We start from the raw sequence: 13008 nt of genomic DNA on the forward strand, positions 1-13008 counted from the left end.
TTTCCAACAAACAACAATAATTCAACTGCTCAAAATCAGGACACAGTGATTCCAATATGTAAAGGTTTGGGGGTGAGGCTGGGAGGAAATGGAAAGCAATGATAATTTACTTTGGAAAAGAACAACGTGCAATTATATGGGTAATTTACAGTACAAAGCAGATAATGTGAACGAACATTTATTTAGCTTTAAAGTGATGATAATAAAGATGCACATCATGCACTCTAATTGCCATAGCATGTAATGGACCTGATGTAATAAAGCAAAAACTCCAGTGGAGACATATCTAAATGGACACCACCAAAACCCTTCTCTGCGTTTCTCCTAGTATTTTCAAATAAACATCATGACCTATTGGGCAGTTTCTGGAAGTTCAATACTGGGCCCAGTATTGTTTAATTTATTTATCACTGGTTTGGATGAAGGGGCAGATGCATCCTCAGCAAGTTTACTGATGATACAAAACTAGGAGGAGTGGCCATTAACCCAGAGGGCTGCGCAGCCCTTCAGAGGAACCTCAACAGGTTGGAGAGATGGGCAGAGAGGAGCCTTCTGAGATTCATCAAGGGCAAATGCAGGGTCCTGAAGCTGAGAAGGAACAATCCCAGGCACCGCTACAGGCTGGGCGTGACCTGTTGGAAAGCAGCATTTTGGGGAAGGACCTCGGGGTTCTCACAAGCTGCTTGTGAACCAGTCGTGTGCCCTGGGGGCCAAGAAGACCAATGAGATGCTGGGTGCATTAGGAAGAGCATTGCCAGCAGGTCAAGGAGGTGATCCTGACCCTCTACTCAGCCCTGGTGAGGCACATCTGGAGCATTGTGTCCAGTTCTGGGCTCCTCAGCACAAGAGAGACATGGTGCTCCTGGAGCAGGTCCAGTGGAGGCTGTGGAGATGGTTAAGGGACTGGAGCATCTTTGTTATGAGGGCAGGCTGAGGGAGCTGGGCCTGTTCAGCCTCGAGAGATGACTGAGAGGGAACCTCAACAATATCTGTCAGGGTCTGAAGGGAGGAGGGACAAGGCTCTGCTTAGGGGTGCTGAGCAATAGGACAAAAGGCCATGGGTAGAAACTGATGCACAGGAAGTTCCACCTGAATATGAGGAAGAACTTCTTTACTGTTGTGGTGGGTTGAGCTTGGCTGGACACCAGGTGCCCACCCAGCCGCTCTATCACTCCCCTTCCCAACAGGGCAGAGGAGAGAGTAAGGTGGGAAAAGAAACAACTCGTGGGTTGGGATAAGGCAGTTTATTTAAAGCAAAAAAGTAATGCGAAGCTTGCGCGCGCAGAAGCAAAAGATAGCAGGGTTTGTTCTCTGCTTCCCATGAGCAGCCATGGTCGGCCACTCCTGAGGAGCAGGGCTTGGGGATGTGTGATGGTTCCTCAGCAGGCAGCCATTGGAGACAATGAATGCCCCTCTCCTGCTCCGTGCCTCAGCTTTTATAGCTGAGCTGATGTCACATGGTCTGGAATGTCCCTTTGGTCAGTTTGGGTCAGCTGGCCTACTTGGGTCCCCTCCCAGGATCTTGCCCTCAACTAAGGAAGGAATGTCCCAGTGCTGGTGCTGTGCTCAGCAGTGGCCAAAACACTGGTGTGTTATCAACACTCTTCCAGCTGCCAATGCAACGCACAGCATTGTGAGGGCTGCTGTGGGGAAATGAGCTCCAGCTCAGCCAGACCCAATACAACTGTGCAGGTGACTGAACACTGGAACAGATTTCCCAGAGAGGTTGTGGAGTCTTCCTCACTAGAGATATTTCAGAACCATCTGGACACAATCCTGTGCCAGGTTCTCTGGGTTGACCCTGCTTGAGCAGCGAGATGGGACCAGATGACCCACTGTGGTCCCTTCCAGCCTGACCCATTCTGGGATCCTGTCATTCCGTGATTCTCACACATACACACACATTGAGGTGTGTCCCTTTTATAAAAGAGCCCAATTATAAATTATATTCTATAAGCATATATAAAGCAAAGGGAAGGTGAGATAGAGACATAGGCAGGCAGGCATGCACAAAGGGTTTGTGAGCATTACCCTGGATTTGTTCTGTTCCATTCCATATATTGTTCTGTGAAAGTTGCTGCCATCAGCGGGTCAAAGTTGCATGTATAATGAAATCTTTACAAAATCTTCTTCAAAAATAGGTCAATATTTTCCTCTTATTCCAGTGATATAAACTGTTTGCTACTGGAAAATTAACCACAGAATCACGGAATCATTTTGTTTGGAAATGATTCTGAGATCATCGAGTCCAACCTTTGACAAATCCAGTTGCCTTATCAGCTAGACCATGGCACTCAACTGGACCATGGCACTAAGTGCCACGTCCCTTCATTTCTTGAACACTTCTAGGGATGGTGACTCTACCTCCTCCCTGGGAAGCCTCTTCCAATGCCTGACCACCCTTTCCATGAAGAAATTCCTCCTAATGTCCAACCTGAACCTCCCCCGGTGCAACTTAAGGTTATTTCTTCACATTCTATCACTTGTTGCCTGGGAGAATAGACACCTTGTTACAACCTCCTTTCATGTATTTGTATATAGGGATAAGATCTCCTTTGAGCCTACTTTTCTCCAGGCTAGAAAACCCCAGCTCTCTCAGGTGCTCCTCATAGGACTTACCCTTGAACCTTTGCTCATGAAGTGCTCATTTCCTGGAACACAGAGGAAGCCTGATAAAAACCCTATTTATTTCTGTATAATAATCTGCAGCCTGTTAATTTTTGCATGGCAGCTTTGATGTCATTGTTCCTCATGGTGTAAATGACTGGATTTATCACTGGTGGCAACACAGAATAGAAAAGAGAAACTGTGAGATCTGGAGCTGATTGGGAGTTAGAGACAGGCTTAAGGTAGGCAAAAGAACCAGTGCTAACAAACATAGAGACCACAATGAGATGGGGGATGCAGGTTGAAAACGCTTTATGCTGGATTTCCTTGACAGGAATTCGCAAAACCACAGTGAAAATCTGAATATAAGACATACTTATAAAAACAAAACAGAGGGCAACTAAAAAAAACCTAAATGTAAGAACCCCAACTTCACTAAAATATGAATGAGAACAGGAAAGCTTGAGAAGCTATGGAGCTTCACAAAAGAACTGTGCAATAATGTTGGACTTGCAGAAGGTTAAAGAAAAGATGTTCCCAGTGTGGAGAGCAGAGTAAGGGACACAGCTGAGCCATGCACTGGCTGCCATGAGGCTGCAAGTGCTCCCCTTCGTGATGATATTGTAGTAAAGAGGTCTGCAGATGGCAATATAATGATCATATGCCATGACAGTCAGTAAATCAAGTTCAGCAGCACCAAAAACATGGAAGAAAAAGACTTGGGCAACACAGCCGGAATAGGAGATGGAATAGGAGATGGTATTCCATAGATTCTATTCCATAGAAAACTGGCCATGGACTTTGGGAGGGTGACAGAGATGGTTGAAAGGTCTAAGATGGACAAATTCAGCAAGAAGAAGTACATGGGGGTGTGAAGGTGATTACTGGCAGCTATAACCACAATAATGAGAAAGTTTCCCACCATGGCAGTCAGAAATAACATAAAGTGGAATATCTGCAGTTCTCGAGTGTCAGAGAATCCCATGAGAAGGAACTCAGCCACAGTGCTTTGGTTAAACATTTTCTTTCCAGTGTGTTGGTGAAAACTCTGAAGAGAAAGTCAGGGATTTTGGTTGAGACTTGAAGGTCTGCTCTGTAGTCTCTCCACCATCTGAATTTCACAGCTACCCTAAACATGTTTTGCTCACTGAAGACAAAGTTCACAAATCCCACATCATGTACCAAACTGTCAGAAACAAATCCTTCAGTAATCACAGTTCCATATATGAAATACACGTGTATGCACATACATACTATATGTATCACATATATATGTCTAGTCCACATATGATTTATATATGTGTATTACATAGAAGTTTTATATGCATATCTCTCTCTATATATGTGTATATAAACACTGCTCATATTTCCTATAATTATTTTAATATATGTTCATGTTCATATTTATACATACATACCTATATATATGTATGATGAGATCCCATAATCTCCATGATGAAGATCCAGTGTAGCAGATTTTTACCCCAGAAATATGTAGAGATAGAAACAGGAGTCCAAACGTGTCTGCAGTGATCCAACATGGACCTTTCAATGTATTTCTCCCAACAGCAGTCAGAGCTGCTAATATCACCTGTTATGGGGTGTGACTTCAGCCTTTGCTAATGGGATCCTGGTGCCTAAATGGAGTTAGAAAGTGCCAATTGAGATGTACTTCCCCTCTTGGACTTTCAGAAAGTGGCAGGTAATCAGCAGCTTCATGTAAATATATTAGCAACCTTAGGGCATCTCAAAACATGATAAACACACATTTAAGAATCAGCCTCCCACTGTAGGATGTTTTTCATAGGAGACAATCTCCCTTGATTACTGGAGAGAAAACATCAGAGTGGATTCCTGTGACCTCCTGTAAATGTCCTGCCTGAGGATGGACTGCAAAACCCTCTTTCATTGCTAATAAAATAAACACTTCTGCTAATAAAAGGAGTGCAACATGATTAGTCTGGATCTAAATGGACAATTCTAGATCTCAAAACTGAGTTGGCTAGATGAATACTTAAGTCTTCTAGGTCCCTACTTTTCTTCTCAGTCAGGGATTCACCCATCTGCACAAGAGAATTCATCCTATTGCTGTAGGGCATATCCAGTCTGAAAGAGAAAAACCATTTATGGTCTCTAATTAGCTTTTCCAAAATGTTATAAGTGCCTGCAAAATTAACTTTTTTTCTTGAACATGTTGCAGGGGGAGTAAATGTGGAGCAAAATGCTCAAAGTGACCTTGGAAGGGGCACAGGGCTCTGTGTGCTGAATCCATGGGGCAGGGGAATGAGGGGGGGAGACGCTCAAGAAAGACGAAACAGCATAAAACTGGGCTCTCTGCACATGGCTACACACAAACAGAAGCTTGCCAGAGCTCTGCAAGCACAACCCTGATGTCCCTGGAGTACCTGAGCTCTTCATTTGACCGATTTTGTGCCACATGAGGGATGTACAGGAAAGACAGGCAGGGACAGAGGGAAGGGGTTTCCTTCTATGTGAAGGAGCAGCAATTCTATGGGTGGGCAGTGGGCCAACTGGGAACTTGTGGGAAAGATTCCTATTGTAGGCTTTGTCCTCAAGCCCCAACCTCCTTCCTGGCATGTCAGTCCAGTATATCCCCATTTTCCTTCTCTTATGGAGCCCAAGATAGGATGCAGCATTGTAGGTGTGGTCAGGTGAGTACTGAGTAAAGCACACTAATCACATCCCTAGATTTCCTGGCTGGTCTCCTGCTTGACAGATCCCAGGATGATGTCAGCCTCCCATCCTGGCAAGGAAACAGTAGAGGAGATCCCACAGGTATATTCTGTAAAGGGCAAAGGAGCACAAGAGAGCTCAACATGTCTTCAAGGCAAATCTCCTTCAAGCATGAAAATGGTCCTTTTAGATACACAGGAAAACAAGCAGATCTATCAGGGGAGCAGCTTGGCCAAACAGTTGAGCTCCAAGGAGAAGGAAAACATGTATGAAGATGCATAAACATCTATTGCCACAGTAAGCGGAAAAGAACAAAGCTGGAAAGCACGGGCTCACAGCTGTGTGGGGCTTGTGATCCAGAGAGAGCAAATGAAGAAGAGATTGCCCAGAGAGGCTGTGGATTCTCCCTCGCAGGAGATATTCCAGAACTGTCTGGATTCAATCCTGTGCAATGTGCTCAAGGAAGAGCCTACTTGAGCTGGACCAGATGACCCACTGTGACCCCTTCCAACCTGAACCATTTTGTGATTCTGAGATTCTCCACGGTGGTCAAGGGACTCTTTGCCTGCCCCCTAGGGTGCCTTCTCCCCCACCTTCTTTTCTGACCTCGGTGTCTGTAGGGATGTTTCACAATTTCTCACTCCTCTCTCACAGCTGCTGTGCAGTGTCAGTCTGTTATCACAGAGCCACCACCACCATTGCTCTTTGGCTCTGTTTTTGGCAGTGGTGGGTCCGTCTTGGAGTCTTGGCTCTGTCTGACATGGGGGCACCTCTTGCTCTCTTCTCACTGAGGACACCTCTGCAGCTCCCCTTCCACCCCCAACCCTTGCCGTGCCACCCCAATATAAATACAGCGTGTGGTTTCACAGCCCTATCCCAACAGAAACCTGTGCTCATAGCAGGTCACTAAACTCCATCCACAGAGAGAATGCTGTGTATTCCTTTGTCCCTTTGGAAAGTTCCGTTTCCAGTAAACAGATACTTAGAGACTTTTCATTTGCAAACCCATGCCATGGTGACAGAATTTATTCCCATGGGAGTCACAGACGTGTCGTGTCTGTGGATTCTGCTATTCTTTTCGCTCCCATGCTTCCTGACTGTTTCTCCTTTCTGGAAACCACATTTTCCCACACCGTTGATCTGAGGGGAATGCAAAAGTCCCTGTATGGAACCAGGAATAAGTCGTCTTGGATGCTTTTATAACTAATGGCATAAGGATATAATCATAGAGGGAGACATAGAACTGGGCCAGCTTTCCTTCTGGAGTTCTTCATTACATTCCTTTGACTTTCAAGAAGACTCAGCAATAATCTAAAACTACTCAGATACCTCAAAATTCAAAATTAGACAACCTCATCTCATCTAGAGCACTTCCACACAGGGTATCACTGCAAAGAAGCATAAGTTTCATGTATGCCATGGGTTACATCCACAGGCCCCATCGTTGTATCCAAAACAGCAACTACAGAGAATGTGGAAATTTATCCCTAGTGGGGTACAGTTGCATTAAATCTGTATTTAGGTTTCTTAAGGTGTATGCTGATTTCTGACAGCAGAAGACTTACCTTAGTGGAGATGAATCCCAAGGTGCTTTCTTAGACTCAGAGAATCACATAACCTCCTGAATTGGCAGAGAACCACAAAAGTCATTGAGTCCAACTTGTGTCCCTGCACAGGACACCCCAAGAATCCCACCATGGGCCTGAGAGTATTGTTCAAATGTTTCTTGAACTTTGGAAGGTTGGGGCTGTGACCACCACCCTGGGGAGCCTGTTCCAGTGTCTGACCACCTTCTGGATGAAGAACCTTTTCCTAGTATCTATCCTAATCCTTCCCAACACAGCTTCATGCCATTTCCTCTGGCCCTGCACTATGTGAAATTTCTCTTTGATTCTGCTGTGTCCACTGAGCTGGTGAACCTTACACACGCACCAAAAATGGAAATAAGATTTTTAATACACACATTCATGGGCCAGAACAGACTTATTTCTTCACCAACACAGCCATAGTTACGATTAGTACTTCTCTCACTTCTTTATTCCTCAGGCTGTAAATCAGGGGGTTTAACATGGGAATTATGGTTGTGTATATGACAGCAACAACTTTCTTAGTGTCTTGTGAATTACGGGAATTTGGTCGTAAGTAATTCAAGGTTCCACTTGCACAGTACAATATTACAACAATAAGGTGTGAGGAGCAGGTGGAGAAGGTCTTGTGTCTGCTCTCTGCAGAGGAAATCTTCAGGATGCTGGAGATGATGCAGGCATAGGACACCAGGATGAGGCAGAATGGAGTGAAGATGACCAGCACTGTGGCTGCAACCATCTGCTTTTCATACAGCGAGGTGTCAGTGCAGGAGAGCAGGATGAGCGGGGGAATGTCACAGGAGAAGTGGTTAATCTTCCTGGGCCCACAAAAGGGCATCGTGAACACCCAAGCTGTCTGCACCACAGACACAACATTGCCACTGCAGCAGGACAGCAGGACCAAGGAAAGGCAAACTCTGGCATTCATGATGACAGTGTATCTCAGGGGGTTGCATATGGCCACGTAACGGTCACAGGCCATGGCTGCCAAAAGGTACCATTCAGTGGCTCCGAAGAAAATCACACAGTAGAGCTGCGTGGCACAGCTCATGTAGAGGATGCTCCTGTCCTCTGACAGGAAACTTACCAGCATCTTGGGGACAACAGTCGATGCTGTGGAAACATCCAGGAAGGCCAGGACCCGGAGGAAGAAGTACATGGACGTGCAGAGGGTGGGGTGCACCGTGACCACGCAGATGAGAAGGTTCCCAACGACAGTCAGGGTGTAAACTAAGCAGAATGTGAAGAACAGCAAGTGCTGAGTTCTGGGCGGCTGGACAATCCAGAGAGGACAAATTCAGTCAGCAGAGTGTGGTTTCCTGATTCTGTTTCCTCTGTTGACTCCATCTGGGAGGAATCAAGCAGACAGACTGTCAGAGCTGTAGTCACATGACGGTGCTTCAGCCAGTTACTCAAAGAGTCTCTTGGGAACTGCTGGAGAGCTGCTGGATCAAAGGGTGTAACTGTAGAACAGGCTGAGCTGAGCAAAGTAAGAAGGCAACGACTGCAGTGGGAGTGTGCAGTGTCAGCGCTCTCCAAGTGGCATTGTTTGGGACAGTGACCAAACCTTCGACTATGAGGAGTTAGCATTTAAGGGCTGGCTCCATTCTGGGCATAGGGTTAATTGCCAAGAATATGTGCTCCCCTCAAATGTCAGGTCTGTGCTCCCAGCTGGTCCCATAGGCACTTTCTGCACTGAGAGGAACACCCAGCCGACAACTGAAACGCCCACAGACCTAAGAAAGAATAACCATTTTGCTACGTAGGGAGCAGTGGGCATTGCTCCTTGCACTCTGCTGGGACCTGGCTTTTTCTACAGAGTGGAACTGACAGGGCAGGCAGCTTCCTCCGAGATATCCAAAGTTACCTTTAGAGCAACTCAACTTTAGGTGAAAGCCAGGGAAGCTCAGGCTGTGGGAGGCTTTAGCTCATATTCACGTCACTCCCCAGCTGTCAGTGGGACAGAAAGACTTCAAAGAGCCCAGCTCTGGGGAAAGCACCCCCAAATGGAGGAACCAGAAGCTGTGAAGGGAAGACCTAAGCCAACTCCTGTCACTGGAGGAAAGCCCAGCTGACAACTGAAACACCCACAGACCAAAGAAGGCAGCACCAAAGCAAACCAAACCCAAATTCTGTCTGTAGGCAGGCAAAGGAAGAAGGAAAAATTACAGGGAGAGGTGCCCACAGAGAACGGTAAGAAAGTGCAGAGGGTGAAGCTCAGCACCATTCACTTCATTAGTGACATTTCCCCGTTCTCCCGAGAAGTTCTGCTGTGGGTGCAAGGCCAGGGGCAAATTCAGGCAGTGCTGGGCCAGCCGTGGCAGCTCTGTGTGCTCGTAATGTCTGAGACGGGAAACCGACGCACTGAAAGAAAGAAGAAATTAGCCTGACACACAGGAGGAAGGGGGCGTTAGTTGTGTGCCCTTCAGACACGTCATCTCAACAGACCTGGCACCCAGACAAGGACACGCTGTCAAAGCAAGAGCAGAGCACACAACCCTGCCATGACTCAGTCACTCCTCGGACTGACTTGGTCTAATTTCTCTTTTGGCTATAACTTGCCCTCTTTTGTCTGTGGGTTTTTTGACATGAACATGAAGGTGCAAGCTGTAGATCCTGGAGCCACAGGCAACTTTAACTTGTAATCACAGTAACTAAACTCCTAAAATTCTCAGACAGTTAATGGTCTGGTGTATTCAAAAAGAATCTTTCTGGGTTTGACTGATTCCATTAACGTAGAAATGAAAGAAGACTCTTTTGAGTGATATCCCAATATAGCCTGTGCATGACAGATAGAGAATGACATAAAAAACTCCCTGCATTCTCCACTGGCACACATTCACACTGGTTTTCTCAATTGTTAGATCCATGTGGCTGAAGCGGAAGCTTCTTGAGTCTGCTCTTCGAACCCATATGAAAGTTTTAGACTATTGCTTTGAGCATTAGTTCTTTATTTAAGTCAACGTCCCTCACAGCAGTCATTGTTTCACTGACAGGTTAGTTTTTACTTCCTAATGCAGAACACCTCTCAGACACAACTCTCAATTTGTGTAATTCGTGCGTAGTGGCTCTGAGGCCCTTTAAGTTTTGGCCTTAGTTCTTCCTTGTATTTGCTTTATACATTCACAATAAACAGTTTGAAGTGTCCTACCTGCAACAGTTCTGCCATCCAATTCCTCCAATGTGGGTCACGCAAATTTGGATACAAGTATTTCCCTTGTTTTCCTACATCAGGGATAGCGTTGGGTTGATGATTCCTACGGTCAGCTTACGTTGCAGGTTAAAAGTTATATTTAAGTGCAAATGATCTCCTGCCACAGCTTGAGCAATCTGTTGATATTAGTACCTGGCATACTCCATAGAAAGTCAGCCAAAGCCTTGCCTCACGGAGAGGAAGAAAAGGAATTTTTAGATTTGGTTCAACTCCGTTGAGCTGGCTGCAGCTGAAAAGGCAGCAACCTCAATGCATCTCTTTTTTTTTTTTCCCAAGAAGTGAACAGCTGAGCTGCCTCTGACACATGACTCACTCCAGGTTTAAGAAGAGTCTCTTGAAAGCCCTAATTGCCCTGTAGGTGGGATTGATTTCAGCTGATTTTAGGCAGGTCAGGGATGGTGGTTCAGAACTATGCTCCCTCTGAGGGCAAGGGGATGTCCCCAACCAATTACACACTTACAGTAGCAGCTGAAATGCTATTCCGACTGGCAGTTTTCCCTCCCTTGCCTGTAAAGTGGGACAGGAGAGACTCCTTCAGGCATAGGCATGTCATGTCTTACATGTCTAACTCTATGAACTGTGCATCCCGAGCCAGCTGGTGATCAATTTTTAACCTAAAAGCTCTAAGAAATATCTGGGAACATCAAGGGATATGTGACTCCAAGGACAGAATTAGCCTGATAAAGCCTCCTGCCTTTGTTTAATTTGACTGGGTACCTTTAGGGGCCATGCTGTCTCTTGTAGAAATTTCATTCAACTCCAGCTGCTCACATTTCAATCTTCAGTCTTAAGTGACTACTTGTCAACTTTGAATCATTTACTCCTGTGAGAGGCTCAAATGACTCAAAACAACCAGCCATGCGAGGGGTGTTTTGCTGGGGCCGGGTTTGCAAAGGGAAAGAGGAGAGTGTTTTGTGCATGGTGGCGAAACCTCTGCTCTGTGTAAGACACAGGGGGTGAGCAGCCAGTACTGGAGGCTAGGTTTTGAGCCAGATAAGGGAGAAGGCTCACAAGAAGCAGACCCTGCAGAGGCAGGATAGCACATTTTACCATGCCAATTGTCATCCCTTTCACAACTGGCTCAGTTGAAAAACTGCCCCCACCCTGGGGAATGTATTGGGACATTCACATTATTCATCACTTCTGATGGGGCATAATTGGCTCAACTATGCTGATGTGAGACAGCTGTCATGTCTTCGAAGAACCATCGAAGACCCCTGAAGCGCCCCCAACTCATTTCTGGGGCTTTCACCAGAGGACTTAACATGATCCACAGCGTTACATCAGAGAGTGTAAAATTCCCCCCTGCCCTGCCAGGGGAGGTACCCGGGTGTTCCACCGAAATCTGAGTGTGTATTAACCCACAGAATTTTGTGATTCATGGGCTTCCCCCATCCCCAATGGGTCAAGACTGTGACCATCACCTTCATCACTGTGACATCAAAATTGCAACAATGAAGCCTTGTCGCAGCATCCTTGGGTGGTGAGATCTTTCTACTCTTATCCTTTCTTTCTCTTTCTTTTCCATTACACATTTTCTTAAGTGTTATTTTTATGCTTTTATCTTGCTGTATTACTATAGATAACTATAACCAAAAACTGCTTTCCTTTGCAGCCAATTTTTTCTAAAACAAATATATATATATATATAAAATAGATAGATATATATATATATATTTAGAAACACCAATCATTCAGTGTTACTTCACTCTAATCCACCCCAAGGGATCTATTAACAAGAACCTGAGTTGCCCTCTGGGGCGGGTTGTAACAGCCCCTTTCCCTTGCCTTTTTCCCCCTCCTCTTCCACTTCCATCCTTCCTTGCTTCCTACTTTCTTTCTTTCATGAGCCTACAAAAATCAACACAATTAATGGTTGTGCTGGTTTAAAAACCCGAGGGGGAAATTAACCCCACTCAAGCTGCCCCCTTTCCATAGCAGAGGAAAAATACTCGGAGAGATTATAAATTGGAATCACAATTTACTGAGGAAACCACAAGAATCATAACAACAATAATAAAAGATTGTACAAAAGAGGGAATGGTTTACCCAAAAAAAGGTTATCCACCACCAACCAAACAAAAACACTCCCTGAAGAGAGTGCCCAGTGTGTTTTTTTCCAGCCCGTTTATGTTTTCCAGCCCAGAAACAAAGGAGAGACAGAAAGAAAAAACAAAACCTGGAGAGATAGTTCATCCAGAATAAAGAGTTCTGCTGCTGAAATGCCGACTCCGATGGCAGCAGCAGCAGCAGCAGTTGTGTCTTCCCATCTCCAGCAACAGTTATGGCTTCCCCTGGCTGTGCTCCACTGGGGCTGCCAGTTCAGCAGCACAGAGAAGGTCTGTAGTCATGTGGAAAACAGGGGGGAGGACCAGCAGAGGGACCGAATCTGCCAGAGTCGATGGGCAGCGGTCCCTCCGCTGGGGCAAGCCAGCCAAAATGGCAAACTCCTGGGTTCTGGCTCTTGGCTTTTCCTGCTGAAAACCACATCTCTGCTGTGACGTGGGTGGTGTGGAATAAACACAGCTAAAACTCTGCCTCCTATCTCTACACCTAGGAGACTGTTCATTTCTTGCAGTAGGAAAAGAGAACCAAACAGATAAAAATCAGATTTGATTGGAATTACTGGAATTAAATTTGTATCCATCACCAACCTGAAAAGAGTTCTGAGTAGCTATTCTATAGTTGTGTTTCACTTAAGTTTAGTAAACCTCTCTTGTATGGATGAGAAGCCAGTTCTGAGAAATTAAAAGATTTGGTCACTGAGTGCAGAAACTTTGTTTCCACCCCATTTGCACTGCTTTCATTTCACTCTTTCACTTTTTTTTTCTCCTTTTCTCCTTTATTTTCACAGCTAAAAGATCTGGATTTCAATATTTGTCTTCATTATTTCCCATGATCTTTCCC

The 13008-nt window shown here is 45.5% G+C and overlaps 1 protein-coding gene and 1 pseudogene across 1 annotated transcript; both read right to left on the minus strand.

Moving 5' to 3' along the window:
• Nucleotides 1-2681: 2681 nt before the first annotated feature.
• LOC113999668 (olfactory receptor 14I1-like) lies at nucleotides 2682-3628 on the minus strand. The gene is given in 2 exon segments (XM_039387767.1): nucleotides 2682-3368; nucleotides 3371-3628. Coding segments are annotated over 2 exon segments (945 nt in total).
• Nucleotides 3629-7284: 3656 nt separating this feature from the next.
• Nucleotides 7285-10098, minus strand: LOC113999669 (annotated as a pseudogene).
• Nucleotides 10099-13008: the final 2910 nt, after the last annotated feature.

The sequence above is a fragment of the Pipra filicauda genome, unplaced genomic scaffold (assembly GCF_003945595.2).
Source record: "Pipra filicauda isolate LSUMZ 115617 unplaced genomic scaffold, ASM394559v2 scaffold589_size259243_pilon, whole genome shotgun sequence".
Classification (NCBI taxonomy): domain Eukaryota; kingdom Metazoa; phylum Chordata; class Aves; order Passeriformes; family Pipridae; genus Pipra; species Pipra filicauda.